This window comes from Lates calcarifer, linkage group LG9 (assembly GCF_001640805.2).
Source record: "Lates calcarifer isolate ASB-BC8 linkage group LG9, TLL_Latcal_v3, whole genome shotgun sequence".
NCBI lineage: Eukaryota > Metazoa > Chordata > Actinopteri > Centropomidae > Lates > Lates calcarifer.
This window is the reverse complement of record NC_066841.1, coordinates 9023414-9042989: the sequence shown is the minus strand read 5'-3', so window position 1 is coordinate 9042989 and position 19576 is coordinate 9023414. Positions and strand designations below refer to the sequence as shown.

Below are 19576 nucleotides of genomic sequence, written 5' to 3'. Positions count from 1 at the left end.
ACAGGGCACGTAAGTGGCTATATAGGGAACAGACGATGGGGTAACCTTCTGCAAGCATAATGAGATTAAAAGTGCATTAAAATCTATTATCAAAGCGTAACGTTTGCTGCAATACACATAATGTTAAGTCTTTGGGGCAACTGTATAATTAGTGACAGAAATACCCATACAACAGATAATTAATAAATTACAATGCTTGTCAGAACACATAATTTCATATTAATTTCTCAGTGCTTTCATGGCTAGCAGCAACAACACTTATGCTGTACTCCTCAACTTTAATTCTCTTTAATTTAATTCTCTATCTGCATTACTTTTGTGTCACTGTGCGCATAAAAATCATATCAACCAGAACTTTGAGGTCGCTGTGGTTTTGGTTTTTCTCATATACAACTTTTCTTTTTCACTGCCTTAATTGTGGTTCAGTTCTGCTTTGTCTGGCCCTTTCATTTCTTCCTGCACTTTCTCTCTTCTCTCTATTTCCCCCTATTTTGTTTTAGAAATATTATGTATTATATCAGAGGAAAACAATTATGATTACAAGTTATTGTGTACATCATCACTGGGTAACCCAGATCTGAAAGATGAGGTCTATTTTTAATCATTAGAGGTTATCGCAACTATGCTGGGGAGCCTGAGGTGCATAACCCAGTTCAACATGAGGGGGCTGCTCCCAACAAGCTGCAAAGTAGACCTGCTTATCTCTGAAACCCACATTTCCCTTTATTCACTACTCACATACACACACTGCTACTCTAAGAGAAACACACACCAGGCATGATAACCAACACACACACACACACACACACACAAACACAGAGCAGAGAGATGACCTTTTCAGCATAGTAGGGATAGCGTAGCTTGAGCGCTACTATCAATCTACTTCAAATCCAAGGACCGCCTATACACACACACACACACACACACACACACACAGAGTATGTACACGCACATACACATACACACGCACTTCATCCCATTCCTAATTGAACTGGTGACATTCTCTTTCACCAGAGTGAGTGAGATAAAGCCATTAACAGAATGGAGGACAAGCACTGCACAATACCCGCAGCCTCACAGCCTGTGTAGCTCAGTATGTAGAGTGTGGCACAAAGATTTGGCAGGGTTAGATGCTTCATTCCCACTGGGACTCAACTGTGCATCGCCAACACTTTGGCAAGGCAAAGTGGAGCGACACAGACTGAATTTAGATACCTTGAAAGAAAATGCAAGTACTAAAAATCTGTGCAATCTGTTTTTTGTGACATCATCAGGTCTTATTTGGATTACCATAACATGCATGGCTTCATTTGACATTTTCAAGCGATCGATATTTTGGTGCATCTTCAAATGCTGCTTTCAGTAGATCTTCATTAGTGTTATGAGGCATCTGTCAAAAACATTAAGACTCCTTCCGTCAAGGGGACAGGAAGTGCGACAGGACCAAAAAAATGTCAATTCAGTTTCCATGGTAGTAGTGCAGAAAAGATTCCCTCCTTTTCTCTACTTTACATGACTGAGAATAGGTTATCCTTGAGTTTTGGACTGTGGGTTGAAAGAAAAAAAAAAGCAATTTGATAAATAATAATCAAATTACTCAACAATGAAAACCAATACTACTAAAAAATGGCTAAAAACTGCACTTTATTGAGCCATCTGTAATTTTTACTGTCTTGAGATTGTGCTATAGTGATTTTTTACCTCTTCTCTTTATAGAGAAAATGTTATATTTTGGCTTAAGTGAAAAGCATTGTTAAAAAAAAGGTGATAACTGTGTGACTGGGACTGTGTATACTTTTGTGAATGTGTATCTATGTGCATATGTACAATGCAGTGTGTGCATCTTTATACATCTCAGAGCAGTGTTTAACAGACCAACAGTCGCAGATTTTATGAGCCATTGCTAATGGGAGCCTCTGCAGCCATAAACCACACTGCAAGGAGAGTGTCTCTCTATCTATGTGTGTGTTTGTCTGAGCTACTCGACCACGGGGGAGTTGCTGCCCAGCCGCTCTGATCACCATGTAAATCAGAGCAGTTAAGGAGGACTCACTGACAGGAATTGACCCACTCGGCCAGCATGTACGCAGATAATGTTGCAGACATTTCGACGAGCAACATGATAAGTAAGCTACTGTGGCCAAGATTGGAACTGCTGCAGGATGTTACGGATTCACAGTGATTTGACAGAAAGGTTGACTGAAAATGATCCTGTATTCTTCATAATATTCAACGCATCTAATGAAAAAAAAAAAGACTTTTTGCTTGGAACAATTACTGTAGATTATTGCTATCTACTGTGGCATTCCCAAAGAAATCCAGGTTGATAGGTGGGTTAAACATATTAACATCTCTAAGAATAAACTGATATATTAGTATGTATGTATCAGTTTTAATTCTGCAGGTGCTCTGTGTTGAATCACCTTAAGTTGCTCTTGCACCCTCTTGACATCCTGCTTATTGCTTTCACACACTCAATCTGTTAGAGACCACTGTGATCGTCCTCTACTCCACCCTGACCTCCACACAACCTAGAGCTCAGTCGCACAATATATTCCCCTGTCCAAGAGTGCATGTGTGAGCACGTGATGAGCGAGAGCAAAATAAATCATAAATGATGGTCAAGTCGCAAGGGATCTCTGACCAGATGCCCGTAATAACCCTCAGTGTCACCAGCATAAAATTAGGCTGTGTCCAATTTCAGCACCTTGACCTGATGTCCCTTGGTAGTGAAGATGTCTTGCAGAGCCAAGATGATGTCTACAAATTCAATATATGATGCTGAAATTCACTGTTAAGACCATATGGAAACTAAAACTACAAGTGAGCACAGAGAAAATGTCAGAAATATTCTTCTAAATAGGTTATTTTGATAAAATATCCAACAAAACTCGACCTAATTACCTCACTGTGTTTTGCTTAATTAATGTCAAGTGTTATTAATGTCATTAATAACACTGTTTCAGTAGTAGAAGTACAAGTAGTACAAGACAAACATTATTTGAGCACACTGTTGAGTGAAAACCTGGACACCCGCCTACATTTTGGCATGGCAGTGTTCCATCCAGGTCAGACAGTCTATTTTCACAGTTTTAGCATGAATTTAACATCTAGTTCCAAAGAAAATTATTCCACCAGAGCTCAGACATCCAAACACAACTGATAACTTTGTGAAAAGCCAAATATAGAATATACAGAGTTAGGATGAGGGAAGCAAAAAGAGAAGAAAAGAAAAAAAACTGTTGCTTGAGACACATACAGAGGAATCAGAAACAGACATGCACAATTGGTAAATCCCAACCATGCACTTTGCGTGTGTGCGTATATACCTTCATATGCCATTGTTGAACAGTGCTTTTAGACCACACACTTACCAATTACACTCCATTTCACGGCCCAGTGAGGCCAACTGGTTGGCAGGCCCACGTTACATAACTACATTACACAGCATTTACAACTCACTGTGTACTAAGCTAATGTGCACACACACCAACACAAGAAAACTCTGTAGCAAAAATCCAACATATGCACACTAAACATGAAAATTATGAATGACATAGGCACATTAAATCTATACAATCAATTACAGAGTTTCTTACACACACGTGTGCGCAACACACACGCCCATTACTTCCATCACTTCCATCCATCACCCCCCATCCTGTCCCTAATGCCCTGCAGTAAAACCATTTCAGTTCAAGGTGTTGTGGTTAGACACACACCCTGTCAGCAGCGACTACCTCACTTTAGAAGCAGCAGAATCCAATGACTTTCCTCTCCATCGCTGCCTGTCTCTTTCAGGCTCTTCCTGTCTCATCCTGTCTCTCCATGGCCATCTGCTATAAATTACATGACCTGACTCCAAGGACAGGGCTCACTGGAATGATATTAGCTGTGATTGGGGGTGGGGAGGTTACTCGATACACCCGTCTCTTTGCTAAAGATGTTGTTTCTACCTATTTTTTTAGAGCATCATTTAAGAGTGCTGTACTTTATGTGTGTGTGCTCAGGATACTGCGCCTGAGGATGTGTTTGTGTGCTGTTACTTTTAATAAGTCAGGTGCCTAAAGTGACAGCACACACAATAAAAGGTATTGTGAAGAGAGAATGAGAGATGAGGATGTGGAGGAAGCATCCAAAAGTAAACAAACAAGGGCAACAGAGGTGAGAAATCGGCAGTAGGAGATGGAGGGAGATAAAGAAAAACTGGATTTTAATATTTTTAGCAAGCTGCAGTAGAAACAAAGGTTTGTTTGTACTGAAGCTGACAACACAGGCCACAACGCCCTCATAGTGAAACTATGCTAGAACCCAGAAAAACAAATCACCACCTATAAATACGAGGCAAAACAATTTTAGAAGTGGGGTTTGAGAAAATGTCACATATCTTTAGCCTAACATGAAACTGAGAAGAGTTGAAGGAGATAAGAAAATTCAAAAAACAATCCAAAAATAGGCTAGGAGTGATGGGACAAGCAACACTGGATAAAAAACAACTCAGTGCCTTCTCTGTAACATCCAGCAGCCTAGGGGAGATTGCATTAAAAATTCATCCTGTGATTTATCTGCACTCCGCTTGGCAGGCCGGCCCGCCACAATCCGCTATCCTGTTTTATTGTGCTCTCTCTCCCTCTTGCTCGCTGTCTTTCAAATTACCACATGCACACACATACACACACACACACACACACACACGCACATGCACAAGAGCAGCATAAGTAGAATCGCACTCGTGGCTGCAGAAGGCTCTAGGAGCAAAATAACAAATAGACTGTCCATGTGCAAGCTGGACCTCTCAACTGTCCTGATAAACATTAGATAAAAAAGGGATATATGAAAAACTAGAACATGTCACCATCATCTGCAAGACTCCCAGCCTGTCTTGTTCCATCTAAAGTCTGCTGTCATCAATAAAGCTTTTGAGCCAAGATCCCCAAAACTACAGAACCCAAGTTACTTTGCACTTATGGAAGAGATTCTTCTTTATCTGTGTCCTTTGCTCCTGGTAATGTGTTGTTGCGGTTTTTAAACGTTTATTGCCTGCCTATAAAATATAATGACCAGACTGCTAAAAGCCGAGGAGCTGACACTGAACTGTTTCTGGACATTCTATTACAATACTGAGTGTGGACATGTCTACATGAGGGAAAATACCAGAACACAATAAAATAAACATAAAATGATCTCATATGGAAGAGCAGGGAAATGTTCTAATGAAATAAGTTTCTCTGTTGCAACAAAAGCTTTTAAACCCATAGAGATTTATTTCTTTATTTTCGTAAAAGCGATTCAGTCTTCTATTAATTGTACAACTAATGGGATGGGTTGGTTTTGCATTCAACACGGTATGAGAAGTGGAACTGAAACCAGAAAATGTAAAACTTTCCGCTTTGCAGCTTCAGCAGTGTGTCCTCCCAGAAACAGGGGAGTGAACTAATGATGACATTTACAAGGACCCAGCTATACAGGAAGCTATACAGATACAAAATGATCAACCCAGAATGTGTTGTATGTGTGTGTGTATGGGTGCAAAGAATAGTGCATGAAGATGCAAAGACTGTGGGCATGTGTATTCATTAAATGCATAAAGTCAATAAAGAAGCTGTTCGGTGTTTACGTGGTTTACTCAGTGACACCCTCGCCAAGGTCACCCACAGTATTTGCTGCATCACCATAACTCAAGACTAATCACAGTACTGTGTTTGCAAGCCACACACAAGCATGCACTAGTCTCATTACCCTTGGTTATTTATGAGCTCAACCATGTACCCCCTTCTGCAATGTCCAACCTCAGCACCTTCAGCAACATCTTGTTTTCTCTCAATCTCCCTCAGTCATTCATTTTTCTCCTTCCCACCCTCCTCTACAAACCACTCTTCCACCCTTTACTTGTGCTCATTTTTCCTCCTTCTTCCTCTTGTTCTAGTTTTTAATAATTCATCTTCTGCTCTGCCCCCCCCCAGGGGAAAAGCTCCCACTGTCACAGGCCAAGATCATTAATCAATCCCTCGTCTTCCTCGCTACCTCTACCTCTCCCAACTCTTAACCTCCCTTCTCTCCTCCCTTTTCCCCTAGTCTCCACCTTTCCAGTTTTCATCTCTCATGTTTCTGTCCATCATTTATGTTTTTTATGGTCTTATCTGCCCCCACTTGTCATCCTCTCCCTCTGCTGCTCTCTTTGATCTTTTGAGTCGCCCTCTCCTCCTCCTAAACAAATGTCATTCTTTTTACAGCATCTCTTTCTTCACATTACACATCTTACACTGTAGAGAACAAGCCTAATTTCTACACTCATTCAGCATTAATGATTAGACCAGTGAGAATTCAACACCTGTCCCTCTTATTTTTATATAACAAATGAATATAGGTGGGATGTTACATATTAATTCCAAATATAATTGCTAGTTGACCCACTATATTAATGTAAGGATATGAAAGAGAACAAATTCAATATCTTTGGATAAAATTAGAAGAGAGAAACATCGAGAAAACTTAACAAACAACCATCAGTAATCAAATTGATTGCTCTCTCTCTCTCTCTCTCTCTCTCTCTATTAATCACCCTCCCCTTTCTGCCTTCTTCTGTTTCCTCTCATTGTTCCTCCTCTTAAAATCCTCCGTCTCTTTCATTCTTCTGTCTTCTCCTTCTCCTCTTACCCCAACGATAATGTATAGTTCTCATCTACTTCCCTAAAACGCAAAAGCTATACACTCCCATCCTCACCGGCTCTTATCAGGTATCTTCCTCTCTCTCACTGATGCACACACACTGTTGTCATGTCTGGAGCGAGTTATCAGATTGAACTTTTACACCCCCGCAGTTTGGGGGCCGTTTCCTTACTCTACTGTGGACAATCCACCGTCATCCACATGCGCAACTGCACTACATACACACACAAACACACACACATACACACACCAGCAACCTACAGACAGAAAGTGCATTACCATGCCTGCAGGAGGAGTGGTCGCGTGTTTCCTTCCTTCTGACGCCCGCTCACTGGAGTCGCTGGGCGCGTGGTGGGGTGCAGAAGCAAGGTTAGCGGTCAGGATGTTGCTGTCGTGCTGTTTCTGATCCTCATGTGCTCTTCTGTCACTCTGGCCACCACTCAATGAGAGGTTGTACTTCTGAAAGATGGAGGAGGAGAAAAGGATGACAGGTTGATCAGTGACTCAACAACCACAGCAGGAAGTAGAAAAGGGAAAATTGCAATGCTGATTCTTCTCTGCTAGATAAACAACACAAAAAAGGACATGTGAGTTTCGTAACGAAGTTTATAGTAAAAGAAAATACTTAAAAGACAAAGAGCAAAAATAGGGAGAAAAAACAGCAGCATGATCATCATCACCCCGTCACATTCACTGCATCTGTCTAACCCTGCACTAACGTATTAACTTGACTTTCCCCCTGTAACACTCAACCCACTCTCACTCACATACACACACTCATACACACACATGGCTTTCTCAGCAGGGGTGCAGTGTCTGTCCTTGAGTAAAAGATCTGACAGAATGGCTGATCAACCCATGTGGAGATAGACATGCGGACACACACACACACACACACACACACACACACAAGCACGCACACAGGCGTTCATTCATTTTTCATGAGCTGGCAGGGGTCTGAGGTAGGGGGATGTAGTACAAACATGTGCTTGTTTTCATACACTGGGTTACACACGTAAGCCTAACACACCCTCCTCCATTCACACACACAGAGAGACAGACAGACACAGACATACACACAAGCAAACTAATTGACAGACTACATGTAAAATGTTCATTTTTTCCTGGTGTGTGTGTCACTAAATTCAATAGAGAATACACAAAGTGCACAGTATATATACTAAAATATATATATAAAATTGGGTTAATGGAGAATATTACAACATTGAGCCTCAAAGTGTGTCCATACCTTCATGAATGAATCATGAATGCACATGGCATTTCCAACCACTTTACAATGCAAGCAGTGACCAAAATTGCATGAAAAATTACTATGGCATTTCCGCTTTACTCTAAAATACTGTGATTTACTGCGCAGCACTTTTCGATTCACCTCAGGATGAACAGTAGACAGAAAGGAGAGAAAAAAGGACTGACAAAACTCAGAGCCGGACTTAAAATTACAATGTGCAGAGCTTGGTGAGAGCTGGACCATTGTGCTGTTGAGTGCTCCTTCCAATACAAAGTGTGACAGTAATGGTTCTAACCTTATCTTTTCCTGGCTTTTATTCCTTTTAGTGAACAAAAAACAGAGATGGCAGTAAAGTAATACTGAAAAAAAAGACAGTAACTCACAAGACCAATAAATAAGTTATAATTTGTTTTGCGAGTTTGTAAAAAGTAAGCTGAAGTTAGTTGCGACTTCTACCTTCAACTCATCTTAGGGCTCCATGCAGTAAACTAAACATCTGGTGTCACTATGAAAACACAGGCCAGTTTTATCAGCATGGAGCAAGCCGAGGTGAACAGATACACAACGTTCCTATTCACAACATGAAATGTCAACAGCATCACCACTGACAGTACACAGACGCATTTGGTCACACTAAACCCAGAGCAATGACATTTAAAGAGCTGCGTGTGTTCGCACAAGAGTGTATAAGTTGATTTTTCAAAGGTCTGCCAGATGCAAGGATTGACCCCTTCAAGCAGGTGTGGGGAAAATGAAGTAGCATTAATTTCACTAATGACAACTATGACAAAATATATTAATCCAAAGGAATTTTCCCACAATGAATGTGAAATGATGAGATGAAAACAAGACAAAACAACAAAAAGCTGGCTTTGTATTTTCATTTGGAAGTGAAAAAAACTTGAATGGATGATGAAAATAATGGAGCCTGTTAGCAAAACACTGGCTGATTTTTGGACCCACTACATTTATGACGCCACAGAAGGAAAGAGTGATTGCTTTTACCTTGCTGTTACCTTGCTGAAGTTAAATTAAAATGCTCATACTTGATCCTCATTTAAAGAAATGTCAACCATCTTTTTATCCACTAGATTTGACTAAAAATATGAAAAGTAAAGTAAATCTGACTTAAGGTCTCAAGACTAAAAGTACAACAAATCTAGAAATGGCTGCCAGAGCCACTTTAGTAGGTTTGAATTTGTTCTGTCGAACGAATAATCAGAGAATTTAGATTAAGCAGGTTTTACACTGATGGGGGAAACAATATAGATATCCTTAGGGAACAATTCATTTGAAGTTTAACTTAAGAAATTTAATCTCTCTGCTGTTATACTTTGCAGAACTATCACTGGCTACTTTCTCTCACACTCCAGGTGATAAATAACATTCTCTAATGTGTAGAGCATCTCGTCTCCCTGAAACCACATACATCCACGGTTCTACCTGAATGCTGTTAGGGGACACAGAAGATAAACACACATGTTATTGTTGGTCTCTCCTGGAGCAGACCTGCTGGGGGGATTATTATTGCAGTGATGCTGCAGCCTCTCAGCGAAAGCTCGGTGGGAATCCGAGGAGAGAACAAGAACAAGAAGGGGAGAGGACAGAGCAAGAGATGCAGTGAGTGGTGAGAAAGAAAATGGGAGAGAATTGGAAATGAGCCCGAATGGGAGCAAATAGGACGAGGGGAGTGGGCAAAAGAGGCAAAGAGCGAAACTGTAAGGAGGATACCAAGCTGTGCAAAGGGGGCAGAGGGGAATCAGATAAACAACAACACCAGATATTGAGCTGGCCCCTCAGGCAAACAGACTCCACTAGAGGCTGCTCCTCATTTTCTCTCCAGCGCTCCCTCTCTAAGCCACTGGCCGCTGGCCTGCCACGCTGACAATTACATCCTCAACACACCTGGCAGCGACAGGGTCTGTGTCTGTGTCTATGCACTTGGGTTTTACCAGTTACCTTACAGCCAACACTCTTCACTTGAGGGGTGGGGGGGGAAGCTCTCTTCCAACATGTCTTGGGCACTTAGGATTGTATGCCCATGATTATAGTGCACGCGCACAAACACCCTGCCAAGAAGCATAATAACAATGTACCAGCCCCCATTCGATTCTCATTATCAGAGCAATTCACTGATAAACAACAACACCAATTCCCTCCCTTTGTTTCTCTCTCATGGCACTTTCCTTCTCATTTTTCTTTAATTAAAATCAAGAGTGCAAGAATGAAAAATACAGCGCACATTAGCGTTTCAAAATATAATAAAACAGAACAGAATGCTGTTTGAATCAAAGCTAAAATGAAGCCCTGGATCTAGAGAACAACAATATGCGGCCTACAGTGCGCCCACCCTCCTCTGTCTCCCACTGGGACTGCAGGCGACTGAGGGGACCATGTTTTCACATGCATGGCTGCATGTTGCCTGTACAAACTGTATCTGCCTGTTTGTTCATAAACCCTCCTGTGGCTAAGTCTTCCTCAGGCCTACACTGACCAATTATTACATTTCTCTCTGCTTCCACCCTCCATCTTTTTTTTGTATGCCTCCCACCAGTATCCATTCTCCATTTTTCTTCTTCTCTCTTATTCACACCATCCTGGTGGGCCATTAATCTGTGACTGTGTGTTTTTTTCTCCTGAGAGGGAGAGGGGGGGGGGGGGGGGGACGACTGGCAGAAGCCCTGCCTCATTAATGCTGGTGGTGGCTCATGGACATTAGCATGTGCACACACACTCACACATGCACAGATGTGCACATGGTGTACACACACACACAGGCATATGCACAAACACCATCACTGTTGCCTCAGCTTGGCCCCATAGTTATTGAATTTATTTCTCCTAGAAGAAGTTTATGCATAAGGGAAAACGCGCGCGCACGCACACACACACCTGTGCTGTGTCCTTCTCCTTTCTGCGCCAAGAGTCGGTGATTACATCCTGTTTTCCCTACAGAGATGAAAGGAACCGGGCAGAGGATGAGAAACAAGGGATGGGAACTGATTGAAAGATGAAGGAGAGATAGAAGAGCTGGGGAATTTGCTGAGATGGCTCTGAGCAGCAATTTACACCTTTCTCATCAGATAATCATCAAATGAGATGAACAGCGGAATAGAAAAAGTGAAGGGAGACAGAGGATTGACAAAAGCCAGAGAGAGAGGGAGAGGGAGGGAGAGAGTGATAATTAGCATTGGAGCTTATTTCCACAACGTATCCCCTTTAAGACTTCTGATTTTCTGCTTAATATTGTAATTAGATTATCAGACTTTTGGATCATTCTGCTTTCCAACTCCATAAAAGGTTGTTGACTGTCATTTTCAGTGACTGTGGCACAGTTGGAAGCCAGAACAGTCTCATCCACAGGCCATGCTGTCATTATTTCACCAGTCAAAGGACCTCTGATTAAAAGCTGGTTACATGCCAGAATAACTGCAGGAGAAATTTCACTTTAGAGCCACAATTAAAATCTGCTAGTACTTTATAAAATTATGAATTATAAAACAACTCATTGTTTTATTGCCACAAAATTAGTTTTGTTTTATTATTTTAGAGAGTTTTAGAGAATGCAAAAACTAATGATCTACTACAGAAACCATCTGCAGTACGATTACAACCGAGACTGCTTTGGGCCCCGTCCCAGGAAAAAGCTTCCATGGTTTGGAATAAGATATTATCTCAAATACAAAGTCCAGACCCAGCGCTGATTTACTTCATACAACCTAACATCCATTTACGTATTTTACTTCCATCGTGCTGGCCGTCGCAGTGTGATATAAAACAGAGAAAAGCAGCAAATATTGACATGTGAACCAACAAATATTTTTGCTCAATAAATGACCACAAATCAGCTCCAGCATTACATGCAATTAATATGATTTACTTGGCACTTAAGTCTGCACCATATTGTTTGTGTTTGGGATTAAACCATAAATTTGTCACATGATTAAATAGGACAGTCCTATTAGATGAAGAGCAGAAAGATCTCATGTAGTGTTTAAAAAAAAAGTGCTGAGGGACCCTTCGTGAAGTAATGGGTGTCATGTTCTTGCAGCTCTGTGCGTTAGTTCCAGCTCTTGCCCCACTGTCACATGTCATACTCACTCATTCTCTTAACCAGCAACCTTACAGACGTCTCGATGCACTCCAGTGAAGCGGACCTACAATGAAACTAATCTTTACAAAGAAATGTGCAGGTATAAATATGGGTGATATTTCTGGCAGTAAAGTCTGTGTGTTATTTTGAAGTTATTTCAGCACTCGAGTGTTGATTTTCCCCTCACATAACTATTCCTAGGTAAGGTATTTTTGGTCGCGTGCATGCTTTTCTCACCAACGCTATTTCTGACCCATCATGTTTAAACATTCATTATACACCTGAGTGGCTATTTGAGTATGTGAGTAGCCTGTGTGTTATATTAGTACCGACTTGCGTGTGGCTGACTCCTGGGTTACCAGTGCCATAATATTTGCATCTGGGAAAACATCTGCAAAAGAGTGTGGTAATGAATTTGACAAACAGGCACACACAAGACACCAGCAGATAATGAAACTCTTAGAGACCAGGTGGCACACAATAAACAGAATGGATGCAGAATCACGCTCCCACACACCCCTCTCTAACTGCCTCTGTTGTGAGGAGGCAAGCATTGTGTAAACAGGTACTAGCTGCCTGCTCTGCTATTTCTCTACTGGAGGGAGACAGCAGGATGGAGAGACAGAGACAGATGGAGAGACAAGCAGTTAGAAACAAAAGAAAGAGGCAAGGAGAAGCAGGGACAGAGACAGGAAGACTGAGAAATTTAATTTTTTATGGCACTGGAGAGAGAGGAGAGGGGAGAAAAGAAGTACTCCTTGTTCTTCTTGAAAATATAAAAATGCATGCTTGAGTTTTGATGGGAGATTTTCAAGTCTCATGTATTTTCTTTTCATGTCCCTGTTTCCCACACAAACGTCCCTGTTTGCTATTCACATCCCGTCTCTCCTCTAACCTAATGACATTTCTCGTCTTTCTTTTCCTGTTTCCTTATTTCTTAGATTTCTTTTCATCTTTTTATCACTGCCAAGAGAACATCTTTAGTGTACTGGATGTGGAGGCATTGGGCTGACTAAAATAGAAAGTTAGGCATTTATCATACCTGGATAAAGCAGGTTTGAAGGTCGTAATTTACTGGCACAAGGGTAAATGTGTGAAAAAGTGGCTGACAGTTTTGTTGATAGTGGGTAGTTATAACCTTTGAAAAACATAAACACATTGCTATCATTTGCACATGGAACAGCACAGACTACCTGCCAGCTGTAGGGTTTTTGTGACAACTGAACCTCATCAAGGCAACTATTACAGGCACTACAAATATGTCAATAAAACAATGGACTGTATTTAGATGAACAGACCATGAATACCCTGATGAACTATGAGCATAGCTCATTAACAATCTGATACTGAACAGTCCAGTTTTACAACTGTAAGTCCCTCCCATAATGAACTGGTTTCCTTTCCAGAAATAAACAATGATTTCCTTTTTTGATAAGAACCCACATGAGACAGAGACAATAGTTTCACATACCTCTCTAGGATTGAGAAGGCATCTCCTTTGCAGATAAGAAGACATGAGAAGAGGAAGTAAAAGACGATAATAGTAACCAGGGTGTGGAAACAGCCAAAATACCAAGGGCTGGATTGGGTTCTTCATCAACCAAGTCTTCAGTCAGGAAAAAGAGACAAATGGAAGAAGAGAGATGCTTCAAAAGGGAACGATTTTAGTTAGATAAACCGTCCTCCTCAAGGTATCGGGGCCAGAGGCAACGGGTGGACCACTCCTGACCCTCCCGTTGTGCCATTTGGTCTATGTGTAGACAATTTATCAAGATCTGCAAAAAATCCAGGGTTAGGTCAAATGTCACTACTGTGTGGAAGCTGCAGTCAGCATGCCCTGCAGCCAGAGGAAGAGACTATATTTCACTGACTGTAGTTTTGAGAGACGTGCCCAGATTGACCACTTTTAAAAAACGGATTAGCCTTCTTAAGCCAAGTTCACAAATACCTGAAACTGCATTGGCGAGATCACCCTTGAGTGTTTGTAAGAGAGAGCGATGAAAAACAGGCCTCTTACAACCTCAGACCGATGAGATTTGAGGAACCAATCCTTGGGTTATGAAGCTACCGGCAACAGCAAAGCAAAACATTTTATCGATTGCAAGGAACAGTCGGCAGCAGACTAGTGAGATGCCCCAACAGAAACATAAAGTCAAATTTCTTCCTGCCAGCAACTCAAGTTTTCATCTGCACAGATGAAATGCACAGAAAAGAGCTGCCATAAAATAGACACATAGCTAATCAAAGTCAAAATCAATCATCTTGTCACTCCTCCTTTTTAACATACAGCCTACACAGTAGAGATATAATCGAGAGGAAATAGCAAGCTAGAGATATTGCCTGCATTATGTCTCATTAATGCAGGACTATGCAGCAGGCTAGACACGTGCTGAACGGACATTAGAACAAAAGGACACCAGGGAAATGGTTTCAGGTACTGTATGCACTGCATGTCCGTAATGGTGCAACCGAGTGTTGTCGTTTATCTTCATTTCTTGCTACTTCTTGGTTGCATCTCTCTCAAAGAGATGTATGTATACATTGTACAGAAATTTGTAGCTTTGTAGCTATTTTTCTCAATCTACATCTCCCTCTCTTTTTCTCTAATTTCCTCCTTCCTGACATTTTTTCCCCTATATTTTGTTTTCTCTGTCCATTCCTCTACAACAATGCTAATGTTTGGCACAGTGTGACAACCAGGAGGACAACTGCTGACTGCAACCTGAAAACACTGTCAGGCCCATTGAAGCATTACACATTCATTTAAAACTACGGCTCTCAATGCTAGTTTTAAGAACAGGGAGCCCTGCTGGTTTTCATTCCCGCCATTTAATCAGGAACTGTTTTACACCTGGGATTCAAGGTGAATTCAATTTATACCCTAATAGAACAAAAACCCAAAAAGAATGACAGAGCTACTGATTAGACTCTAATGAAATGTTTGTGTGAGAGATGTGGTTTGTATTATTGAGTCTCAAGGGTGCTTCCATTTAGTCTTTTTCTTGCAGTCATTTTTCTTTTCCTTGAGGTAAAATATTAATTTTCCTTTTTTTTTGACAGTGGACTGCATTTGACAGGAATAAAAATTGATTCAAATTAATTCCTCAAGTTCTACAAATTGCAACTGTGACATTTTGATATACAGTGATTCAGACCATTTTGCAGGAAAATGCTGCATTTCATAAAATATTTATTCAGAAATATTACTAACATATCTTAGCTTGAGGGCTTATATCAGAATCAACTATTATGTTCTATGGATGTCTGAATAACAGTATAGTTATAAGATTCAACACATTTATCCTGTGTCTTTTTGTTTTATGCAGTGGCAGACTAGACTTTCGAAAGATTTATTGTTAAGTGTTTTATTTATTGATATTTTCAGGAACATGGCTCTCTTCAGTATCACGGTGGACACAAACTGACTCTACCTAACGCACACGCACAAAGGCAATTACTTCTCCTAGTGACTACCATGCTGATTTCCCCCCTGATCTAAACTTATGCACCTGGCCTGTTCCAATTTATCTTAGCTCTCGAACTCTTCCTATGTTTTCCTGCTGTTATTAACTCCTTCTACAGTCTCTCAGCCTTTCTGGTATTACACTATACTTTGTCTGTCACATTCAATTTTGTTTGTCATTCTTATTTGTTTGTGTTTGTTTACTGTTTCTTTTCAGATGATATGCTTACACAGTCCCGTAAGGTTTTTATTTTATTTACAGAATTTTCAAAAAATCCAATATATTTCTGCAATAACCTTCTTACTATTGAAAACCTATTCAGGCTACAACAGTATATTTAGCTTTTTCTCCGAGTGCACAACATACCTCTGTTCTTGTATTGTTAATCCTCTACCTACTGTCCTATAGGGATGATGACTGAACACCACAGGTCCTCTCCTGTCACAATAACAGTCCACTGGCTCATCCCTTTAATTACATCTTTGCTTCTTTTGAGTATCTACAATCAAAAAGTAGGTCTATAATGTCCACAATAAGAATAACAATCATGTGCACCATATATACACACACCATATAGTATACAGACTGATGCCGTGCGCAAACGCAGGTGCCTTGGTAATAAGCTTAGAATGAAGATAAATGACCGTGCTTTGCTTTATTGATTGAAATGGGTATTTTAATGTATATTAATAGCAGGACAAGGTTAGATTAGGTTTTGTTGAAACCAATCATTGATTTCTGTGACTGATGAACTCCTTTGCTCACTTATGTCTCTGTATATGTGACCGTAGGCTTTCTTTCCTTCCACAGATCTGTGTATTCACTGCTTGCCCTGAAGAAAGACTGTTACACTGCATATATTTCAAACTACTACACTGTAGTTCTGTCTTGACTGGGTCCAGGTGCAGGCCAGGGGAGGTCAGCGCACAGAGTATTGATGAGATGGCGGAAAGAGGAGAAAGCGCTGATGTTGCTTCTGGGAGAGAAATAGATAACATTGACAGGGAAGCGTAACTCCCTTTGGTCGATTATTAAAATGGAGAAAGTTGTGTGTGTGTGCAGTTTCTGCTGACGCTGGGTCAGACTGGACAGACTTGGGTCATAGGCTAACAAGGATAGATGTATGTATTTGTGTTCCTATCTATCTATCTATCTATCTATCTATCTATCTATCTATCTATCTATCTATCTATCTATCTATCTATCTATCCTTTTAACTTAAAACTGCCATACACACATATACATGCACAGTTGAGTACTGTCCTGCGTCAGTGTGGGGAATAAATAGACTATCACTATGCCAGCATGCTGCAACTGTGTGTGTGTGTGTGTGTGTGTGTGTGTGTGTGTGTGTGTCTGTGCATATGTGTGTGAAAAAGAGAGAGAGAGTGCGCACTGGTAGGCTCCTGCTGTGCTGATTTCAGCAGGAACAGATGGTCCTGCCAGGGCTCTGCCGAGGCTCCACAGTCCATAGTCTGTGAGGAGACTTGTGAATGTGCGTACAGTGTGCGCGCGTCCCGCTGGTTCCCTCCTCTGTTTTTCCACAAATAATCTACCACACACTTCCTTGCACCTATTTTACATACTACCACACACACATTCGCACACACAGACACACTGACGTTGATTGTTGCAGTGTAAGTGATATCCTAGTGGTCTTTGGCCTACTTGTCTGTTCCATTGACACTTAGCAGCTTAATCCTGCTTGAAAGGCTCTTCCACTGCTAAGCTCAAGTTTGCCAACACACAAAGCTGTCACACCCCCCTCCCCTTTGTGTGTGTGCAGGTCTGTGTATATGTAACTGGTTGTAAACATATATTCAAATAAATACCAGTTGTCAGATTTAGGTTGGAAAAAAAAACAGAAGAATGTGGAACACCGCTGCATCCAATTGAAAATATTATGTCAAAATAAATACATACACAAAAACAAATAAATAAAGAGCATGGAGTACCACCACCACATAGCATGCTCATTCTGTTTTTGGAGCAAGACAACATGAAAGTATGGAATTTGTGCTGATTCAATTTACTGTGCTTCTTAGATCGCTAACAAATCTTAAGACTAATCAACAGGTAAACAGATCTATATGAAGCATAAACAGTAGTAAACAAGTAGTCAAGTATTCAAGTGGTTTTCAAAGTGGGATAGCTGGTTCTTACAGATACAATAAAGTAAGGGTTGTAAAAAGATACAAAAGAAAACACAGAGATGGAAAGCAGAGACAAAGCAAAAGAAACAGAATGTACAGAATCAAGTTTTTGAAGATGGATATTAACCTCAGCTTAGGTCTATCTGTATCAATGGCTGGTATGTAACTGCATCACACTAGGGGAGTGGGAAAATATCATCTCATCACAACACCTAAAATTCCAATATTTTATATACCTGAAGGTCAGGATGAGGTCAAAGCTCAAAAATGGGTGACAGAAAGACCAAACCAGGTCTCTCAGAATTGAGGTCAGAAGTTGTTGCCAATGCGAGGCTGCCGAAACCCTCCTAATTGTGAAACATGTTACGAGTTGGGAGAGCATGAGGACAGCTAGGGTTGTCCAGATGTGAACTAATTCCCTAAATGGGCTTCCACTCTACAATTCAAAAAAAAAAACAGCACACTAGCGAAGCACACAGACATAGTACTACTTGGTATCCCGGTGATGAGTCCCTCTCTCTGTCAATTTTCATTAATAAAAGCAGCAGTTCGGTGGGTGATGCCAGATGAACAGATTAGAGAGATACATTACAAAAGCCAAATTACATCGCAGGATCAAGTATTTTTAAGAAATTAATTTCACAGAATGGACTCAGATGTTATAATCTTATGTTTTGGCCACTCATAAATACAGAACAACTTGAGTGACTTGGGAGAGTTTTGTCCTGTCATTCTGCCTCTTCCCGATTGTCAGTGTTTTTCTAATTTTCACTCTCTTTAGCTGTTGCCGCGCTTGTCTGCCTCTCTGTTCTCTGTTCAAACAGCAGAGAAAATCTCTTGAATGCAGATTGCGTCCCCCTCTTCAGCTGAAATGACTAAATTCATGGACTTTGCCAACTATCGATTTCAGGCAGAATATGTCAGAGAAAAGTTATTTTTCTGTACTCATCGACAGTTTCAAATGAAGCTCACGGAGTAACAGTTTAATATGCGTTCCCAACTAAAAACACATATAATGTTGTGTATTGTGCACTGTGATCCAGAGATAGACAAAATAACCATGTTTTGGATGAAATCTGTCTGTGTGCTACATTAGCCAGCTCCATTTTCTCCCCCACCCTCCCCTACTTCTTCATCTACAGTGCTTTAGCAGGAGCTGATCAGTGACTCCATTCATTCCAGGTCAATTTGAGCAGTGTGCTCGATATGGCTGTTTCATTACACACTTCCTTCCTGTCTGTCTCTCTGACTCAAGGGAGATGATGGAGAGAGAGGGAGAGAGAACGGAGAGAGAGAGAGAGGGAGGAAGGGTGGGACTGATGCGGGTGAGCAGGAGAAAAAGCTCAAGGCAGGTTAGAAACAAGGGAACAGGAAAGGAAACAGAAATGAGTGTAGTGAGAGAGACAGAAAAGGTTTGCAGTATGTGGGCGATATGATATGTTTGTGTGGGGTGTGGGGGATGAGAGATTAGGAGTGAGTGAAATCAGGATGACAAAAAAGACAAGAATAATTACAGGGAGGGAGTGACGAGGGCGAGACACTGAGGAATATGAACAAGTGGAGGAAAAGCTGAGGACAATGCAAAACTGATTAGGACAAAAATGGACGAAGGGGAAGAGGTGGGGACAGGAAGGAAAGAATGGAAGGTGGGGGTGGTGAAGAACAAGGGGGGGGGGGTGTGAAGGAAAAAAGGAGGTAGACACAGAAGAGAAGAAGAGCCTGAGGTCCTTTTCACACAACAATAACAAGATGTTTTATATTAATTCTAAAACAAACTTTACCTAGCCAAAGGAACTGGACTTGTCATTAATAATTAACAATTAATTATTATGAATTCACAAAATTGAATCCCCTGCACTTTTAAATTTCCATTTTGTTCTCCTGACTGTGTCTTACCCTAAGCCATCTCTATTAAAAGCAGAGATTAAGATTTAAACATTAAAGG

At 40.9% G+C, this 19576-nt stretch overlaps 1 protein-coding gene across 3 annotated transcripts in view; it reads right to left on the bottom strand.

Annotated features, from left to right (window-relative positions):
* The window catches only part of strbp (spermatid perinuclear RNA binding protein), a 75436-nt gene that overhangs the window by 24608 nt on the left and 31252 nt on the right, over positions 1 to 19576 (bottom strand). For all 3 annotated transcript variants that reach the window (XM_051072871.1, XM_018670470.2, XM_018670474.2), the window contains one exon: positions 6949 to 7128. In XM_051072871.1, the coding sequence (XP_050928828.1) occupies positions 6949 to 6951 (3 nt within the window). In that variant the 5' untranslated portion in view covers positions 6952 to 7128. The remainder of the gene's footprint in view (positions 1 to 6948; positions 7129 to 19576) is intronic.